Source organism: Micropterus salmoides, unplaced genomic scaffold (assembly GCF_014851395.1).
Source record: "Micropterus salmoides isolate LMB-PRFRI ecotype aquatic unplaced genomic scaffold, ASM1485139v1 Ms_hic_scaffold_9, whole genome shotgun sequence".
Classification (NCBI taxonomy): domain Eukaryota; kingdom Metazoa; phylum Chordata; class Actinopteri; order Centrarchiformes; family Centrarchidae; genus Micropterus; species Micropterus salmoides.
The window spans coordinates 12,255,936-12,276,698 of record NW_024044681.1 but is presented as its reverse complement, the minus strand read 5'-3'; the positions used below and the strand labels follow the sequence as shown (position 1 = coordinate 12,276,698).

The 20,763-nt window shown below is 40.3% G+C and overlaps 1 protein-coding gene across 6 annotated transcripts in view; it reads right to left on the bottom strand.

Annotated features, from left to right (window-relative positions):
- The window catches only part of gria4b (glutamate receptor, ionotropic, AMPA 4b), a 125,509-nt gene that overhangs the window by 37,589 nt on the left and 67,157 nt on the right, over positions 1 to 20,763 (bottom strand). For all 6 annotated transcript variants that reach the window (XR_005443126.1, XM_038709304.1, XM_038709305.1 and 3 more), the window contains exons 4-9: positions 15,381 to 15,565; positions 12,102 to 12,155; positions 11,708 to 11,866; positions 4,329 to 4,496; positions 3,231 to 3,335; positions 1,207 to 1,317 (exon numbers count right to left, since the gene is read on the bottom strand). Coding sequence is in view for 5 of the 6 variants with exons in the window: in XM_038709304.1 (XP_038565232.1) it covers positions 1,207 to 1,317; positions 3,231 to 3,335; positions 4,329 to 4,496; positions 11,708 to 11,866; positions 12,102 to 12,155; positions 15,381 to 15,565 (782 nt within the window). In the remaining variant the exon portion in view is untranslated. The remainder of the gene's footprint in view (positions 1 to 1,206; positions 1,318 to 3,230; positions 3,336 to 4,328; positions 4,497 to 11,707; positions 11,867 to 12,101; positions 12,156 to 15,380; positions 15,566 to 20,763) is intronic.

Here is a 20,763-nt window from a genome sequence, read left to right as displayed (position 1 = left end):
TCTGGCTGCTTTTACTCTAGTCAGCCATTTCAGAGTCATTGCTACAGCCAGAGATTAACATGCCATGCAAAGGCCATTCATTTCAATCATGTGTAAAATGCTTTGATTGCTTTTGAAGCTGTATGGAACTCTTTTATGAAGTCATTTATCTGTACAATAAGAACAAAAACCGCAGTAACGGCAGCTGGTTGTGGAGCTGTTTAACTGCTTTTTGAAATCTTTATTGGTGCAATAAAAGAGAATCTAAGTGGCAGTAGTTGATTCTTCAGTTTTATGATGGTTTATTGAGTTTCTATTGTAGTAATAAAAAGACAGCCCCTTTATTTACTGATAGTGTTCTAACGCGGTAACAAAGCATGTGTGATCCCTAAACTCTGGTCAGTCATAGTACACAAAATCTAAGCATTACATGGGAATATGCATTCTTGCAAATCATCAGTCCCCCACTGGATGCTTTTACTATAAATCCTGGGATATAATAAGTTTGATGTTGAGGAGTTTTGTGTGATGATATGTTTTGGCTACATAAATTGAGATTTTTTTGTTACACCACAAATCTCCTGCTCCTGTATATTGGTCTATTGAGGATTCTATTTGTGGATAATTGGTATCTCTACCTTTTTTATGATGGATTTCTCCCAGTGAGAATGCTGAGTGTCTGTGCAAAGTGGCAGAGAAGCCCTTACTCTTTGCTCTAAAAGGGCTGCCAACAAAACTTTACTACTTAGGATGTTCTACATAGATAAAAAAAAAAAAAAAAAAATCAAACTCTATTGTAGATTCTGCACATACACTATGTCTACATTATGTCTGCATCAATCATAGAATACAGAAAGAGACAAGAAAAATTACCCAAGAATGCAAGGTTCATCAAGAATAGCAGTTAACAGTGCAAATACAGAGAGAACTGTAGTAAAACTTATAAAGTGCCTTAGAAAAAGTAAGGTGCTTTACAAGGGAAAGGTGGTAAAGAATAACAGTGGAGCTGACCACCACACTTTAATGTCAGGCTTTGATGTTGGAGATAGGATGTATGGTGTGTAGCCACTGAACCTCAGGCTCCTGACGCTGCATAGCCTGTAAGTGTTATGTTCAAAATTGTCTGCAGCGGTACTAGATAATAAAGTCTCCTGGCATTACAAATTGCTAAGCATATGACTGCATGCGTGAGTGTGTGTTGGCGAGCACATGCCAGCAGTCTCTTACCATGATGGTAGTAACTACAACAGTGCGATTCTCCATGCCAGAAGTGTCATTTGGAAGCAGTGGAGAGTCCTGGATCAGCACCAGTTTGTCTGCATCGTTCCAGTAGCCGATCTGCAGGGAAAACAAAATATGAGATTGTTATGTATTCATGTCTACGTGCCAATATACTGTATATTACGGTAAATGGACTATAATTGTATAGCATCAATCTATCTATCTATCGATAAATCTACTTGTTGCCACCCGAACGACCTCTATTTGCTGATGAAGACCATGAGATGCGGTTGAAAACCAACAAAAATCTAGTAACTGGCCTTTTGAGATGAGATTATCCAGTTCCCAAGGTCAATATTGTAATATTTTAAGATTTATTTTTTTAATTAGTAAAAAAAAAAAAATTAAGACATATCTATGAAAACAAATACAAGAATAAAATTGTGATGTTATGAGAAAATGCATCATATTAAAATGCTGCTTTCAGACCAAACGCAAAGCGAGCGTTTACATGCAAAGTCAATGCATCGATGGTGGAGAGACGCGATTTCCTGTCGGATGGTAAGGACACGCGACGTGAAGGGATTTGTGCAAGTTGAAGTTTTTTAACTAGAGCGACAAAGTTGTGTTGCGATAGACTATTAGCATTGAGATTGTCCGTATGTTGTTGTTTGGAGAGGACCAGGCAGAGTGTTTCCACCTTCCACTGTTGTTGTTAGCATCAGTGGGCACCCAGAGCTCCGTGGTACTACTATATTTATATAAAAACGAGATAAAATTGGACATTGCTTGGAGAAAGAGCTTGGGGAAGGAGGTTAAACTATCTGGTAAGTTCAGAAAATGCGAGCAAAGAATACGGTGTGGTATGAATGCACAGTAAGAACAAATAATATTTTCACAGGTGTAATGTTATCAGGAAATAAGTCATAATATTTTGGTATATTTTGTTTTTATTTATGTTTATTTCATATTTTAGTAAGAAAATAAATGTACAGAACGTATATAAATCAAAGAATCATCACATCTGCTGTTTAAAGACAAGTGGTATTATTGAATAATTGCCCAGCCTCTGCAAAAATGCTCTCATTCAAGATTATTTCAAGATAGATGTTGTGCTGTTTCTTTTTGTCAAAAGCTGTTTCATGTTCAGCTGACATTACTGTCATCTTCCAGAAGTCCTTCAGGGTCGAACTGACTGACTGGAACTGACAGACATGATATGTTGTGGTCACGATATTAACATCCTTTGTGTAAGGAACGTCGAGAGGAAGTACATAGCACTACTTGGTCGAAATGCAATTTTTCATTAAATGGCAATATTTGCAAACCAATACATCAATCAATACATCAAACTGATGTATTGATCTTATAATAGACAGAGGCTTTGACGGCAACCATAAGCAGCTATAAGTTAGTGAGAGTGGAGACGCTGAGCGAGCCAGCTGGCTTTAGGTTTCCCACTGTTGGTGGGAAGCCATAGGGAACGAAGAGCTGTGTTTGGCTTATACCTCCTGTGTGCTGGGGCATCAGGATGATTGAGGGACAAGGAAAATGTAAGAGAGAGGCTGTGACACACACACACACACACAGTGTCCTGACAGGACCCTCGCTGTACGCAGGACGGCAGGCCAAAGCAGCTTTTGATTGATGGGAACTCCTCTCTGCTTCCTGACCTCCCTCCTCCTCCCCTCTACCTTGATTGCTCTCTATTTCATCCTCTCTCTATCACTCTCACAAGAGCTTTCTCTCTTTCCCTTGAATTTCCTCTACAGACATCCATCCTCACATACCAGAAAGCAGAGATGCTGAAGCTTTTTTTTTTTTTCACAACCTACTTATAATAATAGAAAATACCACACTACATATTGTGTTATCCCAGCCCCCAGACACTTTACATGACAGCAGCATTCACATATCTCTGACTACATAAAATATATAGTATCTATGCTAAAATATACAGTATTACTGACTTGACTTGGACAAGTATTCATCCATAACACAAATGAAAGCAGTGTGGTGTGATGTTTTACCCTTCTGGGTCCATTATTCTTCAGTTCAAACACGTCCATTGTGTAGTTGACCCTGCGGCCATAGTGGTCAAACTGGACATTACCTGTTAATCCCTGCAACCGGACCTGCACACAGGAGAAAACAGAAATACATACACACAATGATATTACAGCAGCAAAGAGTATTCATTTACTCCACAGAAAGGTTGAGGGGTCTTTTGAGGGCATTAAAGGAACATTTTGGGAAATACAGTTTCTTCCAGCAAGTGAAGCTTCATGTGTTTCTCTGTGTTAAGAGGTTACACTGTACTTCCCTAACATACTTAAGATCCAATCACTAAGGTACACTAACTAAAAACGTACCCACTCGTCAGGGTTCTGGCAACTACAAAGATACCAAGAAGGGACAACTGTGATTGGTCAGCTTGGGCTGCTGGTGTTTTCTTCTACAAGGTTTCTGACCCTGGTGCAGACTTTCAAGAGTTAAGGCAACATGAAGCAAGTTGAGGAAAGATTCAGTTTCTTCTTCTTTTCATTACCGCACATCTAGCAAATTCATCTCCACAGCAAGATCAACATCATTCTCATGGCTGTGCATTAAGTAAGTAGGAGTCAGGACATAGCCTAGATTAGCATAAAGACTGAAAGCAGATGGAAACAGCTTGCATGGCTCTGTCCAAAGTTCAAACAACTTTTCTACATATATAGGAGGTGTTTCAGCCTTGTTTTTCAGTTGTCAATCTCACACACATCTGACTAAACAGATGACGATGATGAACAGAAACGCTTCTGTAGGAATCAATACAGCTGTCTAAACAGGTCACACACTAAAGACACGGAAAAAAACAGATCTATTTTCTTCCGTTTTACCTGCAGAACTACAGTCATTGTGTGTTGGGCTCTAACTGTTGCCAAAATGAGTGTGACCTACACTCAATACTGAGCCTTAACACATCCTGAATGCACAAAAACGGAGAATTGAAGCTGTTGCTAATGTGCAGCCTTCGCTATGCGGGCTGTGTAGACAGATCAGATTAGATCAATGTGTGATGTCTTATCCTTTAGCAGACTCTAGCAAGTTAGCATACATATATGCCTGTATTTCTCCTTCATTCCCACCTGTTTGAGAGTACGCTCCATGTCGATACCCTGGTTCCATGGGGCGGCGGGGTTGGCGAGACAGTCGCCAGCGTTCCCCCGCCTGGAAATGTCCACCTTCTGCCTGCGCAGGTTCCTGAAGGCCTCGGCCATCACCATCACCCCATCGTATGTCAGCGCTGAGGTGTACTAGGAGACAAGAGGAAGTGATCAGCGATACAGACGTTTCTGTATGTGGGCACAGTTGATGTTAGTGCAGGTTCAACTCTGACCTATTAGATTTATTAAAAGGAAACAAAGAGAGAGCATGGAAGGGGCATGGGATTTGTAAATTATACCCTTTGTAAACTGGAGGCAACCCTGCGGTCTATTTTGGGTATATACAGCACTGGAGGACATCCACCTAGAAAAGGTATGAGGCCAATTAAATGCTGATTAAGCTGGACAGGCAAAATGGTCTCCGATGTCTGCTGGTTAGATCTCTTTAAAAACAATCTGCATAAGGCTACCTCTAAGAGCCCGCTGAGTTTCTGCAGGGCCAAGCACTACAACGTAAAGGCCTGGCTGTTACAGAAAGGCAGTAGTTTCACTCTGCTCATTATTTTCTGGAAATGGAAAGGAGGAGAGGGAGAGAAGGGAAGAGCATATTCCCCACAGTGTAAACCTCCCAATTTTCCCTAATCTATCGCTGACCTGAAGACTCCGTGCTGCTTCTGATTATTTGCGTCTACAGAAATCACTCTCTCAGTCAGGAGCGATACTTTTCCCTAAAACTCACCTCTAGCGTGGCAGAAAACTAATTGAGTGAATGACTAAAAGACAGCGAGAAGGAGAGTTAGTGGGGGGAAAAGAAAGGAAAAGGCAAGTGTTTTGTCCAGACGGGTAGCAGTCTGGCTTTAATTATCCCGGCTAGCAGGAGTTCATTAACTTCGCCTACGGCCGGATGTGACTCCTATTCATTAGCCCACTGCTCACAGTGACATTACGGAGACTGCACTCTATCCCCCTGTTACTCTTTGACAAGCTACCTAAAGTAACACACACTTTCACACACAAACAATTGAGGTGCGGGATAAACTCAATAACAGTCGGGACAATCTTCTAGCTTAAAGCTGCCGGAGACATGAACGTGGTCAAGGGGAAATGAGGGAAGGTGTTTTGCAATTATTTTCCATTTAGCTTCATAAGGTCATATGACATAAACCAGACTTAAAGACAAAAACTTTTTTCAGTTATTAATAGGGATGCACCAAATGTTCGGCCACTGAAATAAATCGGCTGAAAATAACAACAAAAAAAAGCTGTTTGGCCTCAGCTGGCCAATCACACGCTCCACTGACTCTAATGCAAAATGCGTCGTTTTCTAGTTTTCTTTTGCCGTATTTTTTCAAGATGTGGTGAAACGTTGGTCCTGGGTCACTTGTAATAATTACAGTTGCGACCTAGAGAGTTTGAAAGGAGAAGTACGATTTATTCCCTTTCCAAAACCTAAAACAAATCCAGAAAAATGTTGGCTGTGGATTGTTTACTAATGTAATGTTAGCTAACTTACTACTGAATGTAAGGTTATATAACCCTACTGTTCTGCTTTGTAATGATTGTAATAGTGAATAGAGACCTACCCAGGCTTACAGGAACAGTGTTAATTCTTATATCGTTGTCCTCTTTCTCAATAGTCAATAATAATAGGGTGTCTCTGTGATAAGTAAGCTTTAGCTTCTATAATTTTTTTCAAGTCAGTTTGAAGGCCTGAATACAACCTTCAAATGCACAATGCAACTGCAAAACTGTCTGCTTCTTTATGAGATCGTTGTTTTCCAAATATTAGATAATATTTCTCCAGGGAGTGCAGTAATAGACCGTGGCAGCGTCCTGCTAGAAGTCCTCAGGTCTGACAGTTTGTCGGACTTAGCAACAGTATCAAAGAGGGGCGTGACTTATGGCGCTTTTCCATTACCATTACCAGCTCAACTCGCCTCGACTCTACTGGACTCGGTTTGGCCGTGCCCCATTTTCCATTGCAGATAGTACCCAGAGATAGTACCCATCAATGTAGCTGGTCCTCATAGCGATGCCGCACACAACTGCCGCGACTTAAGGTTCAATGCGACACACACAGCTTTCTCTTTCTCTTTATTTATGTTAAGTTAAAATGTTTCAACATACTCAGAATGTAAATACAGATAAGAGGTATGAAAACCTTCCAGCTGTGTTTTCCTCTGCCGTTGTTGCTGCAGTGGTCTGTGTGACGGTGGGGGCAGAGGGCTCTGTGAGCGGGCGGGCGGCTGGCCGGTCGGCCTCACGCGCTCCTCCCGCGGGTTTCCTGACTCAACTCCGAAAACTTTCAAGTACATTTTTGTTCCGCCATCACTTCTCGTAAAACTGTCAATATTCTCAGCTCAAAACTTCCCAGAAGTGGATTTAGAGTTGACATTACATACGAAAGCTGTAAAATATAAAACGTTTTGCGGCTGGCCTCTGTCTGGCGCGCGTAATGATGATTTTATATGCAGTCTATGTCTGCGACTGACTTCTTCGAAAAGACAACAAACTGACTGCTTTGAGTGTTTCTGTGACTCGTTTCTGAGAAGGCAATTAAAAGCTAGCCACACCTACATTTGGAGTGCACAGACAATCCACTGAAACGGACCAGTGTGAGCTGACAGGCAGGTTAGCGTCTTTATCCTGTCATTTTCTCTCTTTACAAAGACAAGTGTTGCAGTATGAGAGTCCTACCTGAAGAGAGGCTGTGAAGTCTTCATGTTACGCGATAGGAGAACCATATACAACATTATTTATTAAACTGGGTTGGACCATAGACTGTATATAAAAAGTGTTGGACTTTATGACTTTAGCGCGAGGATACACATGTGACAACATCCGGTTTTCAAAATAAGAAGTTATGTCCATCCTATACAGGATGGACATAAGATTAATTGGATTATATTCAGAGAAAGGATAAAACATATTACATGTGTCCATTAAAATTAAATGGACACATGTAATTTACTTAACCGGACCCTCTTGGGCCTCGGACCCACTCTCCAAATCCTGTGGGAAACACTGAGTAAAAAGCACATTTTGACTATTTAATTTATGAAATGGTAAAATGTTTTTTAAAAAGAGCAATTTTCCCCCCCATTATATTCGGTTTCGGCCAAGAATTTTCATTTAGGTCCATCCCTTGTTATTAACACCTCCATACACACAGTATATTTAGAATTCTAGCAAATTTATAAATGCTGTTATTAAGACAGAAAGTAGCCTGAATTGCCATTTTGTTTCACTTATTGCTCATTATTCAGCCTGACAAAGTGTTCATGTAAGCCAAGTTCTGTTTCTGAATCATTATATTAATGAAAAATGCGGATTTAAGTGTTGTTATTTGTTCTGTTAGTTGAATTAAAACAACCTGTATAGCTGCATCAATCTCTCATTTGGATAGTACACCCCTTTCCTGTATAAACTACACTTAGAACAAGCCAATATTGAAAGCTGTTCTGTATGTGGGCTATAATACTTTTTCCTAAATGGATTATGTTAATAAAATAGATTACAGTCTCAACAACTGAACATGTAAACAATTGCACATCAATAAATACTTGCTGCTGGAAGGTGCAACTTTTTCAGCCATCTGTAAACAGAGAGTGAGAGAGAATAAGCATGCTACCTTACACATAATCTGTCCTGATGACTATTGCCAATGTAGCATATTAACTAGTTTATCTCTTTACCAGCATTCTTTAATTCTGTCCAGGGCTACGAGAACCATTTCTCAACCAACATCTGGCTTTAAAACATGCCATCTACGATACAGAGGCCTGCTGTTGAATGCATCTAATACTCCATGACTTTCTACAACAAGTACTTGCAACTTTAAGATTTCACTCAACTACATAACTAAAACGTTTCACATTTGAAAGAGGAGCAGGCAGGAAGCTGTGTTAGATCCTTGTTCAGTTTATGTTTATTTACAGCTCTGGTTTAATCATTTCACACACTCTGACTACAGACAAGTGGGACACAGATATATAAAGAATATGTTAAACTTATAGTTAAACTGTTAATTATGACATTAGTGTTCTGCCACTAATAAACATCACATTAGCTGGCTTTGTGGCTAATACAGCAACGGGCAGCGTTAGCTGCTGAAAGAAATGTTAATAATTAGAAGTGATGAACTAGAGAGAAATGAGCTAGCCTCCACAGCTAACGTTACTGTAACATAACATGTAACTTCGATATTTCTGATACCAACGTTTCCTGCTCTAGGATCGATACTCATATAAAAGGATCGATATCTAAACTCAGTCATTTGGAGTGAGTGAGTGTTTTATCATAAGTATCTTACTGTCACCAGGATGGTCTAATTATACTGGGTTGATAGGAAGTACTTTTTCTACCACCTGTCAAAGTCATGCTTGTGCTATGGCTCTGTGACGGAGCTTCTTTGAAGTGAGCAGCTGCAGCCCTTTACATTTCCCGCAATTGAATACTGACTCTGGCCGACTGTAAAAACAGTCACGTCTGGCTGTATTTTAGCTGTGAAGGTAACAATGTAGCTCTGTGTGATGTGTGTGCAAAGACAGTGAAATACTTTGGCAACACCAGCTAACTTCGCTAAACATCTGAGATTAAGTCTGGCACATCAATAGGATGATGTTATGAAGCGGCAGTTCTGAGCAGGATATTTTTATTATAACTAAAGAATATGACAGTAGTTTGATGTCTTGTCATTATGCAGCTATTATTTTCAATTGGTAAGGCTACAGCCTACTCCTTATTTCTCTCATAAATACAGAAACGGGAGGGGGGAGGTCACATTAAACTAGAAATAAAACATGTTAAAAGTATTGGTATCGGCAATACTAGCCTGGGTATTATTTGGTATTGGATCCTATAGGAATTAAGTGGTAGCCTATCGCACATCACTATTTGGTAGACTCTGGTCAGCTGGTTGTTTTCTTTTGTGGTTGTTGTGTTGAGGCAGTGTTGTTAACAGGGGAGCTGCAAAGCGCCCTCTGGTGGGCAAACTGTGCAGCAACCATGACATGAGTGAAGGAACTGTGTCTCTTTTATAATAGTCAGTAATCGGCTGTTATAAATGCAGATGCCGATACAAATGCAATTAGCTCATATCGGCCGATAAATCACAGCGGACTATGAACACAGCGGACTCTGTGGAAGAGGAGTCAGACACCCAGGCAATTTCACAAGTCTTGATTGTAGTACAGTTTCTTTGTTTACTTTTTGTTGGACTCAAAGGATAGTTTTTAGAAAGCTTAAAACTTTTCTCCCCCGGAAATATTATTTCTCTGTTTTCCACAAAGGAGGTGGTGAATATCATAACTGACAACTATCTATGCCAGAATTTTCATTTTAGGGAATTTTTCCATTATAAATGATAAATTGTCTTTACCTGTATTCGGCCTTTCTAGTCTTCCGACCACTCAAAGTGCTTTCACACTACGTCACATTCACCATTCACATACATTCATACACTGAGCCTAACTGCTCAGAACAGAAACTAACATTCACATACATTCATTCACCGACTGATCATCAGGGGCATTTGGGGTTCAGCATCTTGCCCAAGGACACTTCGACATGCAGACTGGAGGAGCCGGGGGACCAAACCACCAATCTTCGTATTAACGGGCAACCCGCTCTTCCTCCTGAGCCACAGCCGCACCGTTTTAGGGAAGATGTTACACTAAAAACCAATTTTAAACTGGTATTATCATGCAATCCGCAGGTGTAAATGCACCCAATCCACCCAACATATCGCAAGGTCACATACCTCGGCCTCTTGTTGCTATCTCAGGCTTCTCCTCAGAAAACTACAGATGACCCCTTCCTTAGCAAAGGACAAATAAGTAGAATCCATACAGCAGCAGAGAGACTGAAGATGATGGTCACATGACTGAAGAAATTTGAGTTAGTATATGTGCTTGCGAGCTTCTTCAATGGCTCAGATTACTTTCTTATAGCATAGGAAACTTGAAAAGTAATCTACAGATGCCTTCAGTTGTCTTCGTCTGTCACGTGACCTTCACCTTGCACGTTGCTGCTGCCCCCTCAAGAGTATCTCACATCACTTTCCTTTAAGTGGGAAGCCCTTGCTGTTTACTGACAGCTCCATCTACATAATTTGCATAGTAAGATCTGATCACAAGGTAGGCAGAAACAATATAACAAGAATGTTTATTAATACCAGATGTAAATGCAAATATCCTTGACCAGGTGTCACTGTCAAGGTAACATATGCAGATGCAGATCACGTGTTAATACCAGGTGGAAATAGGGTCGAGTATGTCCACGACCCTACCTGTCATGTCAAAGCTTGCTGTCACCCATACGGGAATCTCTCATTAGTTCCCTAACTGCAGATTCCTGGAACTTTTAAACACAAGGCATTACATTTGTCTTTGCAAAGTGAGTAAACATGCCAGAAGAAGGCCCAACTCACCGGTAGTGTTAATATATTAGAAGAAAGCAGGACTGACTCAGGCTGTGGACAAACTTAATGGGGAGCAGAGTAATTTAGTCTGAGTGGATTTCCAGGAGAGAGAGCAATTTATCAAGAAATGGAGTGGCGATAAACACACACACACACACACAATATCATGTGATATTGCCCCGTGGTGTAAACTTTTAATTTGAACCACCCCAATCCACCAGGCACACATACTATACACACATACACACACACACAGCTTGACTCACACCGTTTCCACTCCACTGCATCTGTTTTTTAAAATAGAAATCTTTGTTGGGCACAGATTTGCTTGGGGGAAGGAGGAGGTTTGCTGACCACCATGGCGTGATGCCTTCTTGCCCCACTGCCATTTGCAATCTGTGTGCCTGAAAATAATGTCAAGTAGGTCAGTCTGTCACATCACTGCATATGACAGCAGTGGATGTAGTGGAGCAGATTGCTACTGATGATGGTGATGCCTGTTCTTTGTGAGTATATGCTCATATAGTACATTTTTGTCTCATTGTGCTGTGCTGCCATTTTCTGCACACCTGGAAGACACGCTGCTATATATTCACACTCTTTCCTCTTATCTGTCCTTTCTTGCATTATCATTCTTTGCTGAATCTGCTATTTTTTTGCTGTTACAACAACCCAGTCACCCTGGAGGAATCATTAAAGGACCGTGGTTTTGCAGGTTTTATCCCATGGATTACAAATAGCAGTTAATTTCACTAAAGTTTAAAAATCAAATTACAGAGATTTTGAAACTGACACCATAACTTGCCAGCGTCTAAGAATCGACCACCAAGGAGTTTTCAAAAGGGTCCCTGCTCACAGCTACAGTACCAAATCCTAGTAAGATAAACATTGCATGTGCTGCATTGCTGATCTGATTTCATTTGATTTTGACATTACACACCTTGGGTGGGGCATCCGAGCCTGGGTACTCCCTCTGATCCAGCTTGTTCCAGCGCTGCATCAGTTTGATGACCATGGGGTTGCTGAAGTCGACTAGCTGGAAGCCGGTCACGTTGGCCCCACCATGCATGAAGCGCTCCAGGTTGATGTCCTTAAAACCCTTGAGGAGCAACAAGGGGAAAGAGCGGTCATGGGCTGAATCCAGCAGCAATAAAATCAAAAAATACTTCCAACATTACAGCTTATATGTGTGTTCAAAATGTGTATCTGCTTTAGCATCTGCTCCTAAAACCAGCCCTCTAAATATACTATGCAACCTACATATCAATACCACAACATAGGGGGAAAAAGAAAACAAATAAACAAGGAAACCATCAGAAGTAATTTTCCCTCACCAGGTTGGCCATGATGTAATGGTAGCCTTTAACATGTTTCCCGACACTGACAATCTGCAAGGGGGCGGAGCAGAGCTCAGCGTTAATCTGACTGGATTAAAGCATAGCAAACGTTAATTACATTAAATGATGCATGTGACAGGCGAGTGTGTGGGTCTTGACACAGTGAGACCGTCAGCTTTAATCCACAGAAGATCGGACGTCTAAACAAATGAATAGGCAGTCATGTCAGTATCTCGTGGAGGAAGTAAACACTTCACGCTTTCAAAGACATGACAATGCTTCTCGACACTCCTATACAAGACACACACACACACACACACACACACACACACACACAGTAAAACCACAGAGCTGCATCTTGATGATAAAAACTGATTTTGAAGCATTTTTGAAAGAAAAAGAAATGTACAAGATGTCTAAATTCACCACAAAAGAAGGTGTTTTGACTGTTTTTGACCATTCTACCAGCACAAAATAAATAAAGGTTGGCTAGTTTGACAAACATGAGCATCAGTCGGGTTGTTTTTCAGACCTTTACTACGTGTTTTATGGTGATTATAGTCCTCAAAATCTAACCACTTAAGCAATTTTCAGACATGGAATACATTGTTAGCTTCATCTTTCTGTTAAAACGATGGCTGTTTAGCATTCGTCTATGCCTCTACAGTAAATGTTCACAATGGCTTCATTCAGATATGACAGGGCTGTTAAAGACAAAACCACAGTGCTTATGTTGCATTTGGCTTCTGGTGTAAGAGGAGCCACTGCTGGAGAACAGTGGTGAGTTGGAAAATGAAGCGATGAGGGAAGACGAGTTATATCTGGTCTTTCAACAGACAGCATCACTGATGGATTTTAAAGCTTATTTTGCCATCAAAGCCTCAATTCATGACCATCGTCTGCACGATGATAGACTGATCTGATATGACAGGAATCTCCTCAACAACTTCACAGTTTTTCATGTTTTTTAAAGCAGATTTGTTTGTGCATAAGATATAATATTTAATTCATACATGTTTTACAGTGCTCTTTAAAAGGCAGAACAAAACATACATACTGTATTTAACCCTTAATTTAGACTTGTGCCATGCTGGAAATGTTAACGTCGTGACTAGGGCGCTTATTCAGACATGAGACAAACATGAAAAATTGCATTTACATAACGAGGTACATGTCTAAAAGGGGCATACAGTACATTTTGGTGATATTTAGTCAGCTCTGTCACCTCTTGGACTTTAACTTTAGCCAATAGGGTTTTCATACCCTTGCTCATTTTGCAGTTATAGCACAGTTTGTACAACTTGCAAATTAGCTGCCAGCAAATTCCCATCTGTAAATGAAACAGGTTTGCATTCAGAGATTTCACGCTCTGACATTCAAAGTAACATCTGGTTGCTTATAAGCCTTGATATGTACTGACCGTGCTGATAATAAGCAGTGAATGAGGCCCAATTACGTATTCAAATCCTTGTTCTAGATCAGAAGAATTTGGCAAAATATGAACAGGGTGGCAGTTGAAATGAATACAGGCTAAAATGGATGTTTATGTCTTTGGCAGTAGCTCTGACCACCACTGCACAAAACAGTGTATCAACCCACAAGCTGAAATATGAATGGTTCTATCACATCTACTTGTAAGATGGTCTGTGCACTGGCATCAAGAAAGGATAGACCAGGAAGTCTGTTGCTCTGTGGAGCAAAGAGACTCTCACACTGACAGACACACATTCACACACATACACATCTGTGAAGTAAATTGTTAGAACTATGACAGATGTCAGAGCGGAGATTTCCTGAATAATTGAACAATTAGAGAGACACCAGTTGCCCCAGAGGAAGATGGAGGGATGAAGGAATGAAGAGGAGAAGGAGGAGCAGGAGGAAGGCACACATCATATTCTGAGTGTGCTTTTGCCAAATTACACCACCGGAGATCAGAACAGACTGTTTTCAAGTTCAAAACTTTCTAATTGGCACAAACATACTCAGAAAACAGAGTGAACAAACATTAAGTAAGTGTGTAAAGTATTAACTTCTGTTAGTTTTGGAAATGTAGTTAACGGGATCCTATTATTGAGAATGGAAAATTATCAGTGATTAGCGTGATTTTGCTGATGGTACCAATATAAAGAGTTTTAGGTTTTAAGGTATAATAATATTTAACTGTATTTGATTGCTTGTGATTGAATACACATTGCGACAAAGTAATAATTGTTATATTCCTGTTTCTAATACTCCTATTCAAAGAACAAATATTCATCACACATCACTTATCAAATAGTTCAAATTATTTTCCTGGAAACCACTGATAATCAATGTTAAAGTGGACCTAAAACCCCGTCCCCCTCCTCCCGGGGGTTTCACAGCTCCTGCGCTAGCAGTGTAAACATCAACATTTCCCCGGTGCTCTAGCTCCCAGTCCAGGCAGAGTTGTCTAAGCTAATAGGGTTGCTAGCTGTATGACTAACTTAATGTTACAGTTAGAAGCAGTTAGTGATTACTTTAATGCTCTCTCTCCCAGTCCGGTTAGAGTCAACTAGGTAATGGGATGTTCAGCTGCCCAGCAGCATCTTCAGTGGACATGCTGTGCTTGGAGCAGATCGTGAGCAGGTGACCTTATAAGGACGTCCACACTTCACACAATGAAGCCAAAAACGACAGATATGCCAACATAAATCTACTTTGTCAGAATGGTTCTCTGTGGAACTGCAGGACACAGGGCACTATGCCAGTTGTTTCAGACATCTCACTAATCCTAATCACCTAATTGGAATTAATTAATTATTAAATAAAAGTCTTCACAATAACCAGCTTTTGGTGCTAACTGTGTTTAGATGGTAACGCAGTGTATGGTGCAACGTTGAAGCTTGTATGTTGGAGCAACATTCACACTACAAGTGAAGTTGTTCCTCCGAACTGGAAAGCTTGAAATGTGTGACTTATTTTGGTTAAAATATTGTAAATTAATTTATTCTGCAGTGTTGAATGTCAATGTTAAGATGGCAGGTATGTGCTTCAGTTTTGTCCAATTACTCTGGGCTCTGCTGCCTTTCTGGCGGACAATGGGAAAAAAGTCCAACCACAGCTGACACACAACAAATTTACGCATTTACAGCCATTTTCGAAGTTTCACAAGTTGAAATAAACAGCATTACATGAGTAGTGCCCAATATACTTCTGCATCAAAAAAAAAAACTAAAATGAAGGATGCTTCTTTTGAACAGGTCAGGTTAAGACACAAATAACAACTAAATATCGAGGTCATGGTGGCATCACCTGTTCCAGCATGTTCTGCAGTCTCTCCGCCTCAAGGTCGATTACAAACTTCTTCTCCTGTCTCCGGTCCAGATCCTCCAACAGTCGCCGGTAACTGGCATCATTAAAGTTTTCGACACAGATGGCGCTGACCTGCCAATTGTTTTGACCTGCCTTCTCCATGATGGCCTGCAGGATGGCGTATCCTAACACAGTCAGACACACAGGACAAGACACATCAATCAGGGGGGAAAATAAAATACAGGGAACAGCTTACTTGGGTCCAACAGGGAACCGTTACCACACATGAAAATCTGAAATGGGTTTAGAGCTATATCATTTTATGTATAGGACCATAATGCATAACAAGCTTTTAACAGTCCAAACAACGTCAACATTTTTAATTTACAAATCAATGTGGTGGACAGTTTTACTGAAAATGTACAACCTTTTTCTTTTGGGACATTTTAAATGTGTTTTTTCTAAAGTTTATTGATTACTTCAGTGCATGAGGAAGTGTGCCCCTTGTGTAAAGGTGATAGGCAAGGGTGGTCAGCAACTTTCATGTAGGAGACCAGAGTTTGTGTCCCATTACAGATCTGCAAATATGTTCTCAGTTTTCCCTCAACTTAACCATACCATTGTTGCCATGTGCAGATATTGTAGACAGATGTTGGCATTGAACGTCGTCTGGAATTTTACCAGCATCTGGCATTGGGGTTCTGTAAGACTATATATTTAGTCCTGTTTGTTTATTAGTTTGCAAGATATCTCAAAGAGTAGTGTCTTGTGGGGACTCTTCTCCATTTGCAGGAATAATTGTAAGTCTTTCTTTAAGGTATCCTGGAGTTTTCTTGCCAACTGTTTTCATTCTGTATTTATCACAAAAGCACATTGTGTGTCCTCTTGGGGCCTAACAAATGTACAGAAGGTACTTTCTTCCTCATTAAACATTTGTGATGCATATTTTTAGTACTTTGGAACCTACGTTGTGCGAGCGAGCACTCTGTCTTTTGCTGCCGCTTTGATATGTTTCTTGGCTCATTATCGCTACCAACTGTAAATCAGTGGAATTGCATGAAATCAACAGCAGTAATGTATCTCGTTTGCTGCATTCACCTTCACTTACAAATACCTCATTATGCTGATGTAAGTTTGTAAGACACAAACAAAATGGGGACCCACTCATCAAAAGATTTTGTTTCATAGTGCCTCTAGTGTTTAAAAGCTCTGCAGGGTTTGTTTTCACATTTTGAGATTTTTATCTTCAAAGGAACTACTGAAATTAGGTTGTCCATGTCTATCTTCTGAGTGCTCCCTGAATGCTTTTTAGTAGTCACAGTGTAACAGCTCCTGAAAATGTTTATTGATGAAACTGAGGCTGATATACTTCCTGGCTGAAATATGGCACATTGGACCATGTGAAGGGATAAAACACATTGCTCATAATTGCTAGTGTGAAAAGCAAACTGGCTTTAGTTAACACAACATCCTTGGCAAGACAACCCCTATCCAATCTAAAAGAAACCGCGCTGAAGCAAACTCTTTAAAAGCTTTAATCCTTTTCCAACCAGATCCTGGCTTTTGGTCCAGTCCGGGAAAAAGGCTTGTCTCCATGAGTTGGATGTAACACTAGACTCTGGAGGGGAGGGACCCTCGTTGTCAAGTTTGTGTACAAAGAAGATGAGTGTCAGAGAGGAAACTAGGGAACTGTGAGGGCGGCTGTTCTCCAGCAGGAACAGATGTCCCCCTTAAACGGCCCCTCCTGGTGGCCATCACAATCTGGCTACCAGTCTCCCTTTGCTCCCAATTAGAGCATTAACCTGAGCTCTGGCAACCCGGCTCCCTCTTCACCTCCTCTATCTCCTCCCCAGCTCCATGCTCCCCATTAGAGAGATGTCGGTGCCAGGAGGGACTGCTGGTTGAGGAGACACACACACACACACACACACACACACACACACACAGAGTACATGCACTCCCATGTGCATGGATCATCTCAGGCTGTCCTCAGTAACTCCTAAAGGAAGAACTATGTTATGACATTTTGGCTAGAACTCCACAACTGTTGGGAAGCCAGATCCCAAGTGGGACGCAATCATTGTTCATTTTCTAAGTCAGAACAAAAGACAAATGGGGTTAAAAGTTGCAAAAGAATAAGAAATTCAAAATGCCATGTGAGTCTTTACCGTACAAGACACTGGTGTCAGAGCAGTCCCTTTGGGACAGACACATTTTTCTCTTGTTTAATTTTTGCCTTTATTAGCTGCCAGTAAATGAGGGGAGAGAACGATGGGGAACGGCATGCAGCAAAGGTTCCCTGTTGGACCCAAGTGCTGATCAAACATAGGTGTCATTTACACTGGGGATGCTGGGGCCATGTCCCCACCACTTTTTGAAATGGCTGATTTTGTCCCCATCACTTTTTGAAATGGCTGATTTTGTCCCCATCACTTTTTGAAAGTATTTGTTAAAATGGTTCTGATAAATTGCTTGCAACAAGAAATATTAAATAACAAATGTTATTTTTATTTCATTTTGACTTTTTGTTTTCAGTTTAGTTTCACTGTTAGTTTTAATCTTTGTCGCTGCAGGATGCCAAGCTCAGTTCAGTTTAGTTTCTTCACAAAACTAAAAATTAAATTAAAATACATATAAAGTACAATCATTAGAAATAATGCAGATTTGTGAAAAGTTACACCCTTTTTAAATCTATTTGAAGCTTGTATATATGGGCTTAAACACTAAGCAAATATATATTTGAAATACTAACACATTGTCTAAATAAATACTTCAAATAAATGAAGCACATGGAATCTACAGTATAATTTCTAACCTACAAACAGAAAATAGCTAAGCTACCCTAATCCTACAATCCAGTGGTCACAAGAAATTCATTACATCCGTCTCTAGCTCTATTATTCTTGGTTAGATAGGTGAAATACAATAAGGTTAGAGAGGTGACATATAATTGATGGACAGCTAAGAAATTGAAGATAGTGTAAGCCCCCCTTGGAGCCACAAACAACAGGTCCCTAGCACCCTGAAGGCAAGTATGACTGGAAAGCGGTTTATTAAAATCTAAACCTTTATTAATAAAAAAAATATAGGTATTAAACAATGTGAAGCACAAAGAGACAGATTGGCTGAGATATCAATGAGCACTAAGCCAGACCATCAGACGTGAGAGAGTACAACAAACACCGGCAGCTGCTCTGCCATTCATCATAAACTTTGGCTTTAAAACTTCATACAACAAGACCCAAAAAAATAAGCGATGAACGCAAAATAGGGTAGTAACCTGAGGTTAAACACATTTAGCTCAGCATTGGTCATCTAACTTTAGCTGGCTCCTAACTCCGACTGTTGTTCGTTCGCATTTGTTTGCTGCCAAACTTGAGGTGGTCGATTAACGTAATCATTTACGTCCCGCTGGCTGCCATCAGGTTAATTATTAACGTTGGCTGCAAACAGGCTACAGGTGTATTGTTGATCATGTAACGTTACAGTTTTTAGTTTACGTTACACTGGGTTTGAGAGTCTGGGAGGTGTGTTGACTTACAGTAATTAATAAGCTGTCATTAATTGCATTGCACATTACATGGTTGTGCTCTGTAAGTGAAAAACAGGTTACAGTTACAGAATCCTTTATAGCTATGCAGTTTTATAAGCAGCCTGGACTGAACGCAGCAGGTGATACAACACTCATTATAACCACGAGTGACTTGAGACTTGACTTGGACTCTAGCTAAAAGATTGAGACTTGACTTGGACTCTAGCTAAAAGATTGAGACTTGACTTGGACTCCCGCGGCTCACCAACAGGGGCCTATCAGCTAATCACTGCATATACCGCTAAACTGCTGGTCCGACCAGACCAACTGCCACCATGTCAGTTCCCCAGGCTTCATATCCACTCGAAATGTAGGCTTATTTAGGTTCTATGAAATAAATAAATAAATAAATGAAAACTAAGGACACATTTACTCTTTCATTTTAGTTAGTTTTGCAAACCTACAATAAGTTAGTTATAGTTTTTTCTAAAGCCTCGTTTTTATTTTTATTTCAGTTAACGACAATGTTTATTCACATCTAGTTTTCGTTATTTCGTTCGTCTTCGTTAACGAGAATAACCTTGGTTCTATACAGTCCATGGTGTCACTCAGCGCTACGTCATGCGTATTGTTGCTCTGACTGGTTGTAGGTCTATCCAATTGTGCCCAGATGGTTTTTGTTCTGGGCTGGTTGATATTGCAACCTGGAAAGTGAAAGTGAACTGAGAGGTTCCAGACTCATTTGTGTATGAGGTTTTGCGCAGTTTTAAAAGACACTAGATGTTTGTTTTTTTTCCCATCTGCAAAATTAATTCTACTTCTTCATGTTTGCATTCTGAGCAGCAGGCCAATAACTGAGCAGAGAATTGTTTCCCAGCGGTGTAAACAACATAAAGTAGCCTACAGCTCAGGCTAGATAAAAAAAAAGCAGGCACCATAACTATCTTTATTAAAATTCATACTGCCAGGAATTGTGGATATCTGTACCAAAATTCATGGCAATCCATCTAATAGTTACTGAGAGCAAAGTGGTAGACCCACAGACGGACATTGTACATCCCCAGAGCCTTTTAAATACAACTAAGGCTGAATTGACAATCGAAGTCTCCTGTTTTTCTGGTATGAAAACACCTTATTCCTTACGTGCTGCCACAGACTTGGATGAAAACGACTCCCTGTGGTAGCTGCAGCTACTTTGCTGCTATTGACTGTCTTGACTGGAGCTGTGGCTTGGCTCACTGTTCATGTGTTGTGGTGTGAAACCAGTTTATGTCATTACATTGGTGTGCCCCTATTATTTTGGTTTGTGTAGAATCAACCTTTTGAGGGCAGAGGGGTCTAGCATGATAGTGTAGTGTATAACCTACATTTTAAATAAAATAAAGTAGTGGACTTGCCTTTTATGTTTTGAACTATACAAAACTTAAATGTTTCATTTTTACCACAATATGACACCATAGTAAAGCAGTAATAAATTCTAAATAGTCTCAATGGCACAGTCAATTTCATTTGTTTCAAAAAGGTTATTTGCAACTGTGCAAATAAACAGAGCTTAATCCATTCCTTACAGTTCTGCTATTGTGCTTTTGGTTTTGGAAAGGTGATAAAACAAAAGATCACCTTCCAATCTCTTTAGATACCGAATATCACTGTCTATCCAGTCCCACACACGCAGTTTCGTGATGTGGAGAAATCCAAAGCTTGCCATTCACCGCAAAAGGTCAATTGCAATTGTCCTATTTTGAAGGTAGAATGATGATTCTGTAGTAGCGTATGACCATGCAGCACCATTGCCCCCTTCAGAAAACCGCTGCAAATTAGGACAATGGAAATCAGTAGAGTTTACGTCAC